An 18,909-nucleotide genomic window follows, 5' to 3' on the forward strand; every position below is an offset into this window, starting at 1 on the left:
GTTGCACACACATCATTAAAATGTGAATACACACATGGGTGAAAAAGCCCCTACATATACGGAGAGCAATTCATTCATACAACAGATAATAAGCCGACACAATTCAGCGATTTTCCTTAAAATAAGAATGTGTTTCTTTACTTTTTTTTTTTTTTGGAGAACAGTCATTTTATTAATTGTCATCTGCATTAACACATAGGTTGCTGGTGGAAAGGGATCGGCTGCTTCTTCAGGGTAAACAACCTTTTTTCCTTAAAGTGCTTTACTGTGCACATGCTTTTATTGTATTTTCTGTCTCTTCTATGCAGCTTTGCTTCATTTCTTGAGTTCTTCAATAATTTTTAATAGCAGAGCCTTACATCATTTAATTTTCTACTGTCCTGCAGTTGGATTGCATTGGTTGATCCCTTTTCCTTGCTTTCTTCTAAGCCAGACCCTGTTGTTGTCCCTCGTTTCTCCTTGTTATTTCCCAATGTACATTCATTTTATTGCCCTTTATTATCTCGGTCATCTTCCGACCTAGGCTGCATTGATTCCTCTCCATTCTCCCCTTCATCTTCTGACTAGTGCCTCGTACACACGATCGGAATTTCCGATGAAAAAAGTCTGGCAGACTTTTTTCATCGAAAATCGTGACCGTGTATATGCCCATCTGAGTTTTTCCATCGGAAATTCAGAGGAATTCCATCGGAGTTTCCATAGAGAACATGTTCTCTTTTACTCCGATGAAATTCCGTCGGAAATTCCGATGTGAGTTTGGTCGGGCAAAAGCCAGATCGTGTGTATAAGGCATTAGACTCATATTTTATTGGATCCTCTACTATTTCCTTGTGTTCTTCTTGGAGGTAGACTTTGTTGATGGTCCTCCTTTCTGGTTGTTATTTCCTGACTTACTTTTGGTTGGTTGCCCTTTACTATCCTTGTGCTCTTCTGACCTAGACTGCATAGGCTTTTTTCCATTATCCCCTTTAGCTTCTGACTTGGACTTTATTTGTGGCTCTTCTTTCTCCCTGTTATTATCAAAGTCAGATTCTGCTATTGAGCCTTTGTTATCCTTGTCATCTGCTAATCCAAGTTGCACCGGATCCCCTCCTTTTTCCTTGTCTTCTTCAGGGGTAGACTCTGTTGATGCCCCTCCTTTCTCCTTATTTCCCGATTCACATTCTGTTTGTTGCCCTTTATTATTCTGTTCATCTTCTGACCTAGCCTGCATTGTGTGCTCGTCATTCTCCCCATCATCTTTTGACTTAGACTCTATTTTCGACCCTTCTTTCTCCCTGTTATTTTCTAAGTCACATTCTGCTGTTGGGCCTTTATTATCCTTGTCATCTGCTGAACCAGATTGCCTTGGATCCTCTCCTTTTTCCTTGTCTTCTTCAGGGGTAGACTCTGTTGATGGCCCTCCTTTCTCCTTGTTATTTCCCAATTCACATTCTGCTGTTGGGCCTTTATTATCTATGTCATGTGCTGACCCAGATTGCCTTGGATCCTCTTTTTCCTTGTCTTCTTCAGGGGTAGATTCTGTTAATGGCCCTTTTTTCTCTTTATTTCCCGATTCACATTCTGTTTGTTGGCCTTTATTATTCTGGTCATCTTCTGACCTAGACTGCATTGTGTTCTCTTCATTCTCCCCATCATCTTTTGACTTGGACGCTATTTTCGACCCTTCTTTCTCCCTGTTATTTTCTAAGTCACATTCCGCTGTTGGGCTTTTATTATCCTTGTCATCTGCTGACCCAGTTTGCTTTGGATCCTCTCCTTTTTTATTTTTTTCTTCTGAGCCAGACTTCGCTGGTGGCCCTTCTGTCTCCTTATTATTTCTTGACTCCCAGTCTGTTGGTGACTCTTTATTATGGTTGTCATCTGCTGCCCCAGACTGCACTGCTTGCTCTCTATTCTCCTTGCCTTCTTCTGGCCCAGCATTTATTGGTAGCCCCATCTTGTCTTTATCATCTTCTAACTTAGACTCAGCTGGTGACCCACCTTTCTTCTTGTCAAGAGTTAAATCTTCTAACTTTCTATTTTCACTGACTTCTATTAACTCAGGTAGCGTCATTTCAATTTCCTTGTTACCAGACTCTTCCGGTGATTCTTCGTTTCCCTTGTAATTTCTTAATACATTTTCTTTTTCTACTGAGCCGCGCTCCGATGAGAGGCTCTTGGACTCCGTTTTACCTGTCCCTTTATGCTTTTTAGTTTGTTTTCCATTTGCATGACTGCTAGCGATGTGGCCACGGCCTGTGAGAAAGCAGTAAAAATCTAAAATCAGAAATATGATATTCACTGGACTTAAAACAATTAATTTATATAATAAAGTTTTTAGCCAATGGGAATTCCTCTCATTCTTACTTTCTTGCTGACTTTCTCCGGCTTTGCTTTGAAAATCACTGTCACCTTTTGACCAAACAGTTTCCTGGAATCTTGCAATATTTCCTTGCTCAGCTTGCACATCCTCTGACCCATCATCAATAGAAGGTGCTGGAGGTCTGAGTTTTCGGAGTGTCTCTACAGGACCCCAGATAAACTTATTTTTTGGTTCATAGTTCTCCCAGGCAAAGAGGACCATGTCCTTGCGCTCACTCTTGTTCTTCAAAGTGAACATGAAATAGTTCAGCACACTTGTTTTTACATTCCTTAAGTTACCGTGACACAGGGTCTCCTCCAGAAAGAACTTGACCAGCGGGGCCTGGTAGTGTATGTAGCCGAATTCCCCCAAACACTTAAGAATACGTGTGATCCGGAGGTTGTTATGTGTGTGACTGCGGAAGAGAAAAAAAAATACATCAATGATTCCGAGCATGCGTCGGATTTTTGTGCGTTTAATTGCCTAAACACGATCGGAATTTTCGACAAGAACTTTTGTTGTCGGGAAAATTGAGAACCAGCTCTCAAACATTAGTTGTCGGAAATTCTGACAGCAAATGTCCGATGGAGCGTACACACGGTCGGATTTTCCGACAACAAGCTCACATCGAACATTTGTTGTCAGAATGTCCGAAAGCCAAACATATTGCTCCTAGTTAGTTGTCAGTGTCATGTCACAGTTCTTCCTTTCCCTTTCTATAAGCACTCCTGAACCCTGCACTCTATGCATAGCGCACTCCTGAACCCTGCACTCTATGCATAGAGCACTCCTGAACCCTATACAAAGCACATGCCTGAACCCTGCCCTCTGTATCCAGCGCAGTCTGAACCCTGCACTCTGTATACAGCGCAACCTGAACCCTGCACTCTGTATACAGCGCACGCCTGAATCCTGCACTCTGTATACAGCGCATGCCTGAATCCTGCACTCTGTGCATAGTGCACTCCTGAACCCCGCACTCTGTATACAGCGCACTCCTGAACCCTGCACTCTATGCATAGCGCACTCCTGAACCCTGCACCCTGTATACAGCGCATGCCTGAACCCTGCGCTCTATGCATGGGTTGTAAGCTATGGTTAAGCACTAAGGTTTGGTGTGAAACGCATCAGCTTGTACCCCGTTTGCTGTGGCATGTATCCTGTGTTTTCTGTTTTACAATAAAAGCAACAAGTTTTGGAGTGCGGCTGTCCAGAAATCCTTCCTTCATTTTGCATTATCCCATGCACTGCCAGCACCCGTGGCTTCGGATCAGGTGATGAGATTTTCCTGATTAGTATCCTTGAGCAGTGATTTTTTCTTTCACTCTATGCAGCGCACTCCTGAACCCTGCACCCTGTACATAGCATAATCCTGAGTTTTGCACTCTGTACGCAACGTACTATTGTACCCACTTAAATAGTAGGACTGTTTATGTTTCGCACCCCAGACACAACCGGCCCTTTTAGGGCAACCATACTGCGAATGTGGCCCGCGATGAAATGGAGTTTGACACCCGTGCTTTACAGGCTCCAAAAATAAACAAACAAATGCACATTTTTTTATCTGCAAAACATGTGCATTTATTTAAAAAAATGTTTTTTAAAGTGAACTTATCCCTTTAAAGTGTTTCAGCTTAAAACTGAAATGAAAGGCAAATTATTTTTGTGTAGATATTTAAAAAAAACATTGGCCCAGATTCAGGTAGAATCGCGCAATATTTGCGTGGGCAAAGAGCAAAAATTTTTCTCTGCGCCCACGCAAATATTGCGCTTTGCCCGCGATTCACGGAGCAATTGCTCCGTAAATTGCGCGGGCGATATGTTAATCAGCCGTGCGTAAGGCTGCCTAATGTAAATGATCCCGCCGGGGGCGGGAATCATTTAAATTAGGCGCGCTCCCGCGCCGAGCGAACAGCGCATGCTCCGTCGGGAAACTTTCCCGACGTGCATTGCGGCAAATGACGTCGCAAGGAGGTCATTTGCTTCTAAGTTAACGTGAATGGCGTCCAGCGCCATTCACGGTTCACTTACGTAAACGACGTAAAATTTGAACGTCGCGAGCGGGAAGCGCAGCTATACTTTAGCATTGGTTGCGCCTGCTATTAGCAGGAGCAGCCTTATGCTAAAGTGGCCGTACCTTGCGTGCCCAGGGCCCGCGCAACTTTTGTGAATCGGTGGTAGTATGCAATTTGCATACTATACGCCGATCACAAAGGCCGGGCCCCCTAGCGGCCAACGCAAGAATGCAGCCTGGGATGTGAAGGCATAAGGAGGCTTATGTCTGTCACATCCTAGGCTGCAGTCGGTGTAACGAGGTTCCTGAATCAGGAGCACTCGTTACACCGGGGCAAGTAAGCCCTTGCGCCGCGCAACCATGGTTGCGCAGGCGCAAGTGCTTCTTGAATCTGGGCCATTGTATAATAAGTGATGACATTCCTTCTGTTCTCAGCTGCATAGGAGCTGGGGGGAGTAGAAGCAGCATCACACTGAGCTTCCAAGTGAATGGCTGTGCAGCGGGGGCGTGTCAGTGTGAATACTGCACTTGCTCCTGTAAGTTGCGTCGGCATAGCGTAAATACAATACGCTGCACCGCCGTAACTAGGCGCGCAGGTACCTGAATCTGCCCCAGTGTGTTCTCTTGCGTAGTGTGGTCAGTTTTTAATAGGAAACAATCTGACGTTCTTTACATATGCAAAAATCTACAACTCACGTATCAAGGTTTGAAAATCTGTCCTCCCAGTTCTGTGCCCGGGCCACCTTTCCAGTCATTGAGTCTACGAGTTGAATGCCATAAAATCCCAGCATGACCTTATAGGACTCTATGAGCCTCCTCATTACCTCTTCATCTTTCTTCATTTCCTGAAACAGAGGCGGCAGAGAGTGGCGTCAGCCAGACCAATAATGAAGGCCAACATGACCAGAGCAGAGTGAGAGAGGGGTTTGTTAGTTAAGCACACATAGGGGTTGATTTACTAAACCTGGAGAGTGCAAAATCCGGTGCAGCTGTGCATTACAGCCAATCAGCATCTAACTTCAGCTTGTCCACAGCCGGTTCCTTACTGCGCTTTTTAATTGGCCCGGCGGCAGAGCAAGGAGGAGTGACTGAACGTCCGAGGGACGGCACCACAGCGCCGTCTCCCAGAAGTGGGGACAGGTACCATTTCCTCCCTACCCCCTGAAAGGTGCCAAATGTGGCACTGGAAAGGTTAGTTAATCGGAGATTCCACTTTTGGGTGGAACTTCGCTTTGAATCTGTCTACCCAACTGGACATACTTACCTTCACTCTCCGTTTGCTCCCTTGAGTAGAGAGAAGAGCTGTGTAAGCTCCAAGTCCTTTTTCTTGGATCCTACACAGGTCTAAGGTCTGTTTGCCTGCCCCCATGTGAAACTTCTAGATCCTGGTGATTGGGCACTCAAGCACCGCATTGTGTGATCAAAGAAAGAAAATCACATGGTCCCTTCAAATCCATGCAGCTGTATGGATCGGTGGAGGAGCAAAGGTAAAGTAGGTAGAAGAAGGGGAGCATGGGCCAGGCCAAGGTTCGCTTAATGAACTAACTTATCTGCTTTATATTGCAGCTGGTGACTTTTTGGGGACTATTCTGTGGTTTTGTGGCCTGAACCATGCCAGGCCGCATGCCCTCAACATGGGGGGGGGGTGGGTGTTTTGGAGCAGGCGGGCTCTGCACCTCCCCCCCACCCAAAGTACCTTGCCCCCAGGTTGATGGAGACAAGGGCCTCTTCCCGAAACCCTTGCCAGTGGTTGTCAGGTTCGGCGGGCGGCCCCCAGATCCTGCCCCCCCCCATGTGAATGGGTATCAGGTACAGACTACCCCTACCCATTCACCAAAAAGGCAGTGAAATGTAAAAACAAAAAACAAGACAAGGCCGCTCACGCATGCGCAGTGAGTGCCCAGGCCGTGAAGCCGAAAGCTGTCACGGCCGAGTGCCCACAGTAAGAATAGAGAGGGGGGGGAGCGACGCTCAAGGCGGCTGCGTCGCTGGACAGTGGAGCAGGTGAGTGCATGTTTATTAAAAGCCAGCAGCTACACTTTTTGTAGCTGCTGACTTTTAATAAACATAAAAAAATCCTGGAACTCCCCTTTAAGTATTTCTCTACCATTTCCAAACTCATTATATAATGCTGGAGTGAAAAATCGAATATCTTATTATTTATGGTATTGAGGTATGAACATGCACTACAGACCAGTGTTCATTTTGACGTCAATTCTCTATCTAGTTTTAGTCTTATGCCGCGTACACACGACCGTTTTTCGGGTTCTAAAAAATTTTTTTTAGGCTCTAGAAAAAACGAAGTTTTTTTTCAACCCGATCATTAAAACGGCGTTGCCTACACACGATCGTGAAAAAAAAATGCTCTAGCCAAGTGCGGTGACGTACAACACGTACGACGGCACTATAAAGGGGAAGTTCCATGCGGATGGCGCCACCCTTGGGGCTGCTTTAGCGGATTCCGTGTTAGTAAAAGACGATTCGCGCTTTTCTGTCTGTTACAGCGTGATGAATGTGCTTACTCTATTACGAACGCTAGTTTTACCAGAACGAGCTCTCCCGTCTCATAACTTGCTTCTGAGCATGCGCGTTTTTTTCACGTCGTTAAAGCATATACACGACCCTTTTTTTACAACCTTAAAAACGACAACGTTAAAAACGTCGTGAAAAAATAGAGCATGTTCGAATTTTTTAATGGCCATTTTTTAGATCGTGAAAAATGCTCTGAAGCCCACACACGATAGTTTTTAATGACAATTAAAAAAAACTTTGGGCCAGATTCAGGTAGGGAGCACGTATTTGTGTGCGGGCGTAGCATATCCTATTTACGCTACGCCTCCGCAACTTTGACAGGCAAGTGCAGTATTCACAAAGCACTTGCTCCGTAAGTTGCGGCGGCGTAGCGTAAATAGGCCGGCGTAAGCCCACCTAATTCAAATCTGGAAGATGTGGGCGTGTTTTATGTTAATTTATTGTGACCCCACGTAAATGACGCTTTTTCCGAACGGCGCATGTGCCGTCCGTGAAAGTATCCCAGTGCGCATGCTCCAAATTAACCCGCAAAAAGCCAATACTTTCAACGTGAACGTAAGTGACGCACAGCCCTATTCGCGAACGACTTACGCAAACGACGTAATCGACGGAAAATTTGACGCGGTCCCGACGTCCATACTTAACATTGGCTGCGCCTCATATAGCAGAGGTAACTTTACGCCGGAAAAAGCGCTACGAAAATGGCGTATCTGTACTGCGACGGCCGGGCGTACGTTCGTGAATAGGCGTATCTAGCTGATTTACATATTCTAGGCGTAAATCAGCGTACATGCCCCTAGCGGCCAGCGTAAATATGCAGTTAAGATACGACGGCGTAGGAGACTTACGCTGGTCGTATCTTAGAGAAATTCTGGCGTATCTGATTCTTTAAATCAGGCGCCAAGATATTCAGAGATACGACGGCGTATCTGGAGATACGCCGTCGTATCTCCTACCTGAATCTGGCCCTAAAATGGTATTAAGGTAGTCGACTAAAATGATTTAGTCGGTTTTAGTTGACGAAATAAACACTGGTCCTCTCCTAGACATTAGTTCAGCATTGCAGCAATGTAAGTATGGCACCTTTCACACTGGGCGTGGAAGGTGTGCTGGCGGTATAGCGGCGCTATACTGTTGTTTTTGCCGCGATATTCGGGCGCTAGCGGTGCGGTTTTAACCCCTGCTAGCGGCCGAGAAAAGGTTCAAACTGCCCGCTACAGCAGCGGTTTGCGGGCGGTATAGCCGCGCTGTCCCATTGATTTCAATGGGCAGCAGCGGTAAAGGAGCGGTAAACACATCGCTCCTTCACTGCTCCAAAGATGCGGCTATCAGGACTTTTGGAGCGGTCCTGCTAGCACACCGCTTCAGTGTGAAAGCCCTCGGGCTTTCACACTGAAGAATGCAGGGCAGGATTTTTTCAGGCATTATTTAGGCGCGATTTTTTGCCTGAAAAACGCTTTGTGTGAAAGGGGCCTAAGGATGAATAACAAATTGCCTTTTTTGCACCAATCAGGTACCTCAATCTCCTCTTTCGTAAGTTCACGGGCACTTCTGTTCACACCAGGTTCCTGTAGTGGAAACAGCCTGCAATAAAACAAAGTTGGCTGATCATTTGGAGAAAAATGTGTATATCAAGGGATTTGAGCCTACAGTGGTTGGCTGTGCTTTTTAGGCAGATTAGGCATGAATCTGGATTTCATCGTCATCACTGTCATAGGTGTGCGCAGCCTATTGCATTAGGGTGTGCACCCCAAAGCTCAAACATATTTGAATGTGTATATACAGTATACTGATGGTGTCAGCAGAGCGGTGGACGGTGTCAGTAGGGCAGAGATTGGTGTCAGTAGGTCAGTGGACAGTGTCAGTAGTATTCTATTTTTATTATGTATTTTTTTTATTTTAGGAGCCCCATTGGGGAGCTTTGGTGAAACATCAGGGGTCTATTTTTGTGCGTTACTGCACGCTTAACGGAGTATATTTCTGTGCATTACTGCATGTTTAACGCAGTATATTCCAGTGCGTTACTGCACGTTTAATGCAGCATATTTCTGTGCATTAGTGCACGTTTAACGTTGTATATTTCGGTGTGTTATGTGCCGTTTAATGCTGTATTTTTCTGTGCGTTAGTGCATGTTTAACGCAGTATATTTCGGTGCAATCTGCACAACACAGGGGGCCGGATTCATGTAGCTCAGCGGATCTTTAGATCCGCTAGATCTACCTGGTTTACGATCCGCCGGTGCAATTTAGCGAGGCTAGTGCATGATTCATAAAGCACTTACCTCGCAAATTGCACCGTTGGATCGTAACTCCCCCCGGCGGAATGCAAATTCCGCGGCTAGGGGGAGTGTACAATTTAAATCAGGCGCGTTCCTGCGCCGATTTAACTGCGCATGCGCCGCCGGCGAAAAATCCCAGTGCGTATGCTCCAAATGACGTCGCTAGGACGTCATTGTTAGCGGTGGGTACGTCAATTGCGGCCATCGGGATTCCCGATCGACTTACGCAAACGACGTAAAAAAATTTAATCTCGGCGCGGGAACGGCGGTCATACTTAACATTAGCTACCCCTCATATAGCAGGAGTAGCTCTCCGCCGGAAAAAGCCGAACGCAAACGACGTTGAAAAAGAGCGACGGGCGGGCGTACGGACGTGAATCGGCGGTTTTCCTCATTTGCATATGCGACGTGTAAAACAAAGCGACGACACCTTGCGGCCGGCGGGAGATTACAGCCTAAGATTCGACTGGTGTAAGTCACTTACACCAGTCGGATCTAAGGGAGATCTATGCGGAACCTGATTCTTATGAATCAGTCGCATAGCTCCGACCGTGGGATCTCACAGATCCGACCGTCGGGTCTCACAGATACGACGGCGGATCAGGAGATCCGCCGGCGTATCTATTGATGAATCTGGCCCAGGGTGATTAGGGTGTGCCCAGGCACACCTGGCACACGCCTATGATCACTGTGCTGTGCAGTCTTACTTATAGATCCCTCTTATTTAGGTGACGCCCAGTGAATGAGGATCTGCTTTAGAGATAAACTCCAAGTGAGTGATAATTGAGGGGTTCTGTCTACTGTAATGACACAATCGATCCCAGTGTTGCAATAGGAAACATTACATCCCCTCGGCATTCCTTTTCGTGCATCCACTTTTCCCTAGTCGCTCTCCAAAGATAAGACTCTTCAGCTGGCCATACACTTTCTAAACATTGTCGGATACCCAATGAACGGTCTGAAATTTGCTTAGTGAGTGGTCCTGTCGGCACCACTCCGCTCAATGTATTGGTATTAGTGTGAGGAATAGTGCCCCATCATTGGTGTCAGTGGGAGGAATATTGTCCCATCATTGGTGTCAGTGGGAGGGATAGTGCCCCATCATTGGTGTCAGTGGGAGGGATAGTGCCCCATCATTGGTGTCAGTGGGAGGGATAGTGCCCCATCATTGGTGTCAGTGGGAGGGATAGTGCCCTATCATTGGTGTCAGTGGGAGGGATAGTGCCCCATCATTGGTGTCAGTGGGAGGGATAGTGCCCCATCATTGGTGTCAGTGGGAGGGATAGTGCCCCATCATTGGTGTCAGTGGGAGGGATAGTGCCCCATTATTGATATTAGTAGGAGGAATTGTATCCCATCATTGGTATTAGTGTGAGGAATTGGGCCCCATAATAGGTATTAATGGGAGGAATAGTGCCCCATCATTGGTATTAGTGTAAGGAATTGTGTCCCATCATTGGTATCAGTGGTAGTAATAGTGCCCCATCATTGGTAGTAATAGTGCCCCATCATTGGTATTAGTGTGAGGATTGGTAATTATGCCCCATCATTGGTGTCAGTGGTAGTAATAGTGCCCCATCATTGGTAGTAATAGTGCTCCATCATTGGTAGTAATAGTGCCCCCATCATTGTTATTAGTGGGAGGAATAGTGTCCCATCATTGGTGTCAGTGGGAGGAATAGTGCCTCATCATTGGTGGCAGTGGGAGGGACAGTGCCCCATACTTGGTATTAGTGGGAGGAATAGTGCCCCATCATTGGTGTCAGTGGGAGAAGTAGCGCACCATCATTGATATTAGTAGGGGGAATTATGCCCCATCATTGGTAGTTGTGTGAGGAATTGGGCCCCATCATAGGTATTAGTGGGAGGAATTGTGCCCCATAATTGGTATCAGTGGTAGTAATAGTGCCCCATCATTGGTATTAGTGTGTGGATTGGGAATTGTGCCCCATAATTGGTATCAGTGGTAGTAATTGTGCCCCATCATTGGTATTTGTGTGTGGGGAGTGGGAATTGTGCCCCATCATTGGTATCAGTGGTAGTAATAGTGCCCCACCATTGGTAGTAATAGTGCCCCATCATTGGTATTAGTGTGAGGATTGGGAATTGTGCCCCATCATTGGTGTCAGTGGTAGTAATAGTGCCCCAGCATTGGTGTCAGTGGTAGTAATAGTGCCCCATCATTGGTAGTAATAGTGCCCCCATCATTGTTATTAGTGGGAGGAATAGTGCCTCATCATTGGTGGCAGTGGGAGGGACAGTGCCCCATACTTGGTATTAGTGGGAGGAATAGTGCCCCATCATTGGTGTCAGTGGGAGAAGTAGTGCACCATCATTGATATTAGTAGGGGGAATTATGCCCCATCATTGGTAGTTGTGTGAGGAATTGGGCCCCATCATAGGTATTAATGGGAGGAATAGTGCCCCATCACTGGTATTAGTGGGAGGAATTGTGCCCCATAATTGGTATCAGTGGTAGTAATAGTGCCACATCATTGGTAGTAATAGTGCCCCATCATTGGTATTAGTGTGTGGATTGGGAATTGTGCCCCATCATTGGTGTCAGTGGTAGTAATAGTGCCCCATCATCTGTAGTAATAGTGCCCCATCATTGGTATTTGTGTGTGGGGAGTGGGAATTGTGCCCCATAATTGGTATCAGTAGTAGTAATAGTGCCCCATCATTGGTAGTAATAGTGCCCCATCATTGGTATTTGCGTAAGGATTGGGAATTGTGCCCCATCATTGGTGTCAGTGGTAGTAATAGTGCCCCATCATCGGTAGTAATAGTGCCCCATCATTGGTAGTAATAGTGCCCCGTCATTGGTATTTGTGTGGGGAGTGGGAATTATGCCCCATAATTGGTGTCAGTGGTAGTAATAGTGCCCCATCATCGGTAGTAATAGTGCCCCATCATTGGTATTAGTGTGGGGAGTGGGAATTATGCCCCATCATTGGTGTCAGTGGTAGTAATAGTGCCCCATCATTGGTATCAATGTGGATACAACCACGCACGCATAGGGGGGAATCAGGAACTTAACACTCTCTGGATTGTCAGACGCAGAATATTGCTGCATAGCTCTTAGCCTCCGTTCACATCTGAGCAATTCGAATCGTGGGCGGAAGCGATTCGAAAGAGCGGCAAATCGCGGGACGCCCCTTGCTATCCCCATCGCCTCCAATGGCACCCCAAATGCGCCGTGATTTTGCCGCAATTTTCACCCGACTAATCACTGTAAAAGTTCCATGACTTCTTTTGGGCGACGGGCAACCCGCGATTTTGTGGCGATTTGTCGGGGGTGACAACTGCTGCAAAATTGCACTGCGATTAGGGTGCCATTGCAAGGGCGTCCTGCGATTTGCCGCCATTTCGAATCGTGGCGTTTCCACCCAGGATTAGGATCGCTCAACATGTCAACGGAGCGTTTAAAGTGAATAAGGATTGGTGACAAGGTACAGGTAATTATCCTCGTCTTTACAGGCTGGCCTTATTAAAAAGAAATACATCATATCGCAAAAAAAGTCACTTTAGGGACTTTGAGTAAAGATGGAGCATAGCCCCCACCCCCCATAGCCCCCACCCCACCCCCACCCCCCATAGCCCCCACCCCACCCCCACCCCACACTACTTTTGGAACTTTTTGTGAACTCACCATTGAATGTAGCTATGATTAGATTCTAGTTCATAGTAATTATGTCTCCAGTGGTTGTGCAGGTCATCTATATGTACTCCTGCGAGTGAAAAAGAGAACAGATCATACCAACCGTAATACAAAATAAAGAGGTCGTTATCCGAATGTAGAGTATAACATGCATAAAGCTTTCATTCAAAATAGATTCTGCACCAATGCCTTTGCAAACTTAACCACTTCAGCCCCGGACCATTTGGCTGCCCAAAGACCAGAGCACTTTTTTGCGATTCGGCACTGCGCCGCTTTAACTGACAATTGCGCGGTCGTGCGACGTGGCTCCCAAACAAAATTGACGTCCTTTTTTCCCCACAAATAGAGCTTTCTTTTTGTGGTATTTGATCACCTCTGCGGTTTTTAAAAATAGAGCGACAATTTTGAAAAGAAATAGCTATATTTTTAAATTTTTGCTATAACAAATATCCCCCAAAAAATATATATAAAAAAAATTATTTTCCTCAATTTAGGACAATATGTATTCTTCTACATATTTTTGTAAAAAAAAAAAAAAAAATCGCAATAAGCGTTTGATTGGTTTGCGCAAAAGTTATAGGCCCAGATTCACAGAAAGCAAGGCGCACATTACGCCGTCGTAGAGTAACCACCGTACGCTACGCCAACGCAGCGCAGAGAGGCAAGAATTGCATTCAGCAAACCAGTGCTCCCAACGCTGCGCCAGCGTGGCGTGGGTTTCGAAGGCGTACGCCAGGGTAGGTGGAAGTGGGCGTGACCCCATGCAAATGATGGCCCGAACACCAGACAGGTACGTATCACGAACTGTGCATGCGCCGTGACGTGGACGCCTGCTTTAAACCACGCCAGCACAACTGCCTAAGCTACGCCGGATCATAAACATAACGTACGCCCAGCAAGACACACGTCCAACGCACAATACGCCGGCTTGTGTTCCCTGGTGCAGACCTGAGCATGTCTGCTGCTGGGTTGCACCTCCTTTATTGGGAATAACTTTACGCCGGACGTACAACTTACACGCATCTAGCGAAGCATGCGCCGGGCACACGCACGTTCGTGAATCGCCGTATTTCCCTCATTTGCATGTTTGAATGGCTAATCAATGGGAGCGGGACCATGCACCCAGCCTAAATGTGTGCCCACTCTACGCCGGCGTAAGCAAGATACGTCGGCGGGGTGTAGCCTGTTTTTAGGCGCATATTCGTTTGTGGATCTGGCGCACAGATACGACGGCGCACATCTGCACTTACGTCGGCGTAACTTGTTATACATCGGCGTAAGTGCTTTGTGAATCTGGGCCATAGCGTCTAAAAATTGGGGATAGTTTTATGGCATTTTTTTTACTAGTAATGGCGGCAATCAGCGATTTTTATCAAGACTGCGACATTATGGCGGACACTTTTGGCGCTATTTTGGGACCATTCACATTTATACAGCGATCAGTGCTATAAAAATGCACTGATAACTGTGTAAATGTGACTGGCAATGAAAAGGTCAACCACTAGGGGGCTAGGAAGGGATTAAGTGTGTCCTAGGAAGTGATTCTAACTGTTACGGGGCATGGCTTACTGTGACACGTCACTGATCGCTGCTCCCGATGAGTGGAAGCAGACAATCTGCGTCAGCGTAACTAGGCAGAACGGGGAGATGCTTGTTTACACAGGGTTCTACAGCTCCGTGACACACGATCGCGGGACACCGGCGGACATCGAGTCCGCGGGCACGATCACGAAGCTCGCGGCAGGGGCCCACACGGCGGCAAATTTAAAGTGACGTCATTGGTGTGCGCAGCCTATTGCACTCCGAAGCGCAAACATAATTGCATGTGTATATACAGTATACTGATGGTGTCAGTAGAGCGGTGGATGGTGTTAGTAGGGCAGAGATTGATGTCAGTAATTTTTATTTTTATTATTTTTTTTATTTTAGGAACCCTATTAGGGAGCTTTGGTGAAATATCAGGGGTCTATTTCTGTGCGTTAGTGCACGTTTAATGCAGTATATTTCTATGCATTACTGCATGTTTAATGCAGTATATTCCAGTGCATTGCTGCACGTTTAATGCAGCATCTTTCTGTGCATTAGTGCACATTTAACGTTGTATATTTCAGTGTGTTATGTGCCATTTAATGCTGTAATTTTCTGTGCTTTAGTGCACGTTTAACACAGTATATTTTGGTGCAATCTTCACCACACAGGGTGATTAGGGTGTGCCCAGGCACACCTGGCACACCCTGTGTGTGTGCACGCCTATGAGTGACGTATATTTACATCGATTTGCCTGTCCGTGCCATTCTGCCGACGTAAATGTTCGTGACCCGGTCCTTAAGTGGTTAAATATTGCCTTCTAAAAATAGCAGTGACATCTTCACTATGCCTGTGCAGAGATGAAAGCTGTGGGAGGGGCCCAGCAGGCTCCAACCACTACTGGATGCCTGCAGAAACAGGAGGGGGCGGAGACAAGACCAGTCACCCTGTACAAAGAGAGAGAGCAGCAGTGAGCGGTCTTTATTACAGGAAGTCTCACACTGATTCACATGGCTCCTGTATTTAAACAACATTTGCTTATCCCGGAGTTCATCCTGAACAACGACCTCTGTTTTATACCGCATGATTCACATACTTTAAGCCACAGTGTGGAGAAAGTGCGTAAAGAAATGACCAAACGCCCTGAAAAAAACGCCTTGGATTCTACAGTATAAACAGTATAGGTTGCTTTCTCATAGAATATTATGCATCTCAGATAATTACTACTCAGGGGTTAAGGATAAAAGTTAAAGTATACCTCAAGCAATTGGCAACTGTAGTAGATATAAAAGGTATTTTTTTTTTTACAGGTGTTGGGTATACCACTATATACTTATACCCATTACATCCAGTGGTGTACATGTGCATATCGTTTTGACTACTGTGTCTTATCCAGCAGTTTTGTCAATAGGAAAGTAAAAAAGATTAACTATCATGACTGCTGCCATCACATCATTTCTTAGTCCCTTGTTATTACAAACATGGAGGTAGTACCAGGCTAACTTTTAATTATGACTGGTCCTAATCCTATAGCAGGACTTTACTACACAGGATACAGAGGCCCAGTAAAAACACTGTATTTGTGCTATGGGCACTATGATAGCAATGTGAACATCTATATTATATCCTATAATCTACCCCCCGCTAACCCCCACATCCCAAAGATTTCTCCAATAGCAATGCAGACCTCATATGCAGACCAAGGAACTTTCTGCCCAGTGATTACTGCTTTGGATTGGGCTTGGTAAAAATAAAGCCTGTATGGGTTGGACTTGGCCATAATAATAATGTCCATTATGCGTTGGACTTTGTCATAATTATAATTGCCCTATGGGTTGGTATTGCCCATAATAATAATGTCCATTATGCGTTGGACTTTGTCATAATTATAATTGCCCTATGGGTTGGTATTGCCCATAATAATAATGGCCATATAGGTTGGTCTTGGCCATATTAATAATGACCGTCATGGGTTGGTCTTGGCCATAATAATAATAATGGCCATTATGGGTTGGTCTTGGCCATAATAATAATGAACGTTATACTTGCCCATACAAATAATGGTTGTATGGGTTGGTCTTGGCCATACCAATAATGGCAGTTATAGGCTGGACTTGGCTACTGTATAAAAATAATGGCCGTATGGGTTGGACTTGGCCATAATAATAATGAATGTTATACTTGCCCATAATAATAATGGCCGTTATGGGTTGGTCTTGGCCCTACTAATAATGGCAGCTATAGGCTGGACTTGGCTATTATCATAATGGCCATATGCGTTGGACTTGGCCATTATGGGTTGGACTTGACTATAATAATAATGTCTGTATGAGTTGTCTTGGTCATATCAATGATGGTCATAAAAATAATGACCGTTATAATGGGTCATAATAATAATGGCTGTATGGGTTGGACTTGGCCATAATAATAATGGCCATTATGGGTTGGACTTGGCCATAATAATAATGGCCATTATGGGTTGGACTTGGCCATAATAATAATGGCCATTATGGGTTGGACTTGGCCATAATAATAATGGCCATTATGGGTTGGACTTGGCCATAATAATAATGGCCATTATGGGTTAGACTTGGCCATAATAATAATGGCCATTATGGGTTGGACTTGGCCATAATAATAATGGCCATTATGGGTTGGACTTGGCCATAATAATAATGGCCATTTTGGGTTGGACTTGGCCATAATAATAATGAATGTTATACTTGCCCAAAATAATAGTGGCCGTTATGGGTTGGTCTTGGCCATACTAATAATGGCAGTTATAGGCTGGACTTGGCTATAATAATAATGGCCGTATGCTTTGGACTTGGCCATAATAATAATGTCTGTATGAGTTGTCTTGGTCATAACAATAATGGTCATAATAATAATGACCATTATAAGGGGCCATAATAATAATGGTTGTATGGTTTACTCTTGGGTATAATAATAATGGCCGTATGGGTTGAACTTGGCCAAAATAATAATGGCAGTTATGGGTTGGACTTGGCCATAATAGTAATGGTTGTTATCGATTGGCCTTGGCATTTATAATAGTGGTCGTTATGGGTTGTACTTGGCCATATTAATAATGGTTGTATGTGTTGGACTGCTCAGCAGTATGGAGTCACCTTTGATCTGTATCTGATGTCTTTTTCTACAAGAATTTATGTGCAGGAAACTTGACAGCTTAAAAGTGTTTTCATTACTGACCATAAGGTTCAAAGCGTATGAGATTTCGGTAGAACTTCAGGTTGAGCATTGGATTCTATTGGGGAAAAGATATTCATTAACCAGTTTCAAATCAAAAACTTAATCATATTCTTAAGTATCATCTTTTAATAAACATGGAATGAAAATTCCCAAGACAGAACTGGCCTTTTGGTAGTTAGTCCAACATACAGTATCTGACAAAAGTGAGTACACCCCTCACATTTTTGTAAATATTTTATCATATCTTTTCATGTGACAACACTGAAGAAATGACACTTTGCTACAATGTTGTGTAGTGAGTGTACAGCTTGTATAACAGTGTACATTTGCTGTCCCCTCAAAATAACTCAACACACAGCCATTAATGTCTAAACCACTGGCAACAAAAGTAAGTACAACTCTAAATGAAAATGTCCAAATTGGGCCCAATTTGGGCCCCTTCAACCTCTGCAGCGATGCTGGCGGCACTCATATGTCTATTTCCCGAAGACAACCTCTGGATATGACTCTGAGCACGTGCACTCAACTTCTTTGGTCGACCATGGCGAGGCCTGTTCTGAGTGTAACCTGTCCTGTTATACCGCTGTGTGGTCTTGGCCACCGTGCTGACGCTCAGTTTCAGGGTCTTGACAATCTTCTTATAGCCTAGATCATATTTATGTAGAGCAACAATTATTTTTTCAGATCCTCAGAGAGTTCTTTGCCCTGAGGTGCCATGTTGAACTTCCAGTGACCAGTATGAGAGAGTGAGAGCGATAACACCAAATTTAACACACCTGCTCCCCATTCACACCTGAGACCTTGTAACACTAACGAGTCACATGACACCCGGGAGGGAAAATGGCTCACTGGGCCCAATTTGGACATTTTCACTCACGGGTGTACTCACTTTTGTTGCCAGCGGTTTAGACATTAATGGCTGTGTGTTGAGTTATTTTGAGGGGACAGCAAATTTACACTGTTATACAAGCTGTACACTCACTACACAACATTGTAGCAAAGTGTCATTTCTTCAGAGTTGTCACACTGCGCCCTGCATTACGGGCCGCCACTGATCCATAGCCCTGCATTGGACACGAATGAAACAACCCAGTGCCAGAGCTTAGGGGGAACACCATCTGCCAGGGGAGTGGAGGATCAGGTAAGTAAAACTGTTTACTCTCCCCTGAAGTCAACCCTTGCAGGGCTGGTCAGCCCCACTGCCAGACATCATTTTTAGGTTTCTGAGTTGTGCTTTAAGGGCCAGATTCACGTACAATTGCGCCTTTGGAAACTTAAGCCATATAAGTTACACCGCCGTAAGTTTTCAGGTTTAGTGCTCGATCCACAAAGCACTTAC

The 18,909-nt window shown here is 45.3% G+C and overlaps 1 protein-coding gene across 1 annotated transcript in view; it reads right to left on the reverse strand.

The window, feature by feature from the left end:
- Window positions 1–715: 715 nt before the first annotated feature.
- LOC120918260 (opioid growth factor receptor-like) overlaps window positions 716–18,909 on the reverse strand; it is a 31,621-nt gene continuing 13,427 nt past the window's right edge. The window contains exons 4-9 of the mRNA XM_040329774.1: window positions 17,571–17,625; window positions 12,822–12,900; window positions 8,408–8,474; window positions 5,055–5,203; window positions 2,350–2,759; window positions 716–2,238 (exon numbers count right to left, since the gene is read on the reverse strand). Coding sequence (XP_040185708.1) covers window positions 821–2,238; window positions 2,350–2,759; window positions 5,055–5,203; window positions 8,408–8,474; window positions 12,822–12,900; window positions 17,571–17,625 — 2,178 coding nt within the window. The 3' untranslated portion in view covers window positions 716–820. The remainder of the gene's footprint in view (window positions 2,239–2,349; window positions 2,760–5,054; window positions 5,204–8,407; window positions 8,475–12,821; window positions 12,901–17,570; window positions 17,626–18,909) is intronic.

Source organism: Rana temporaria, chromosome 12 (assembly GCF_905171775.1).
Source record: "Rana temporaria chromosome 12, aRanTem1.1, whole genome shotgun sequence".
Classification (NCBI taxonomy): Eukaryota; Metazoa; Chordata; class Amphibia; order Anura; family Ranidae; genus Rana; species Rana temporaria.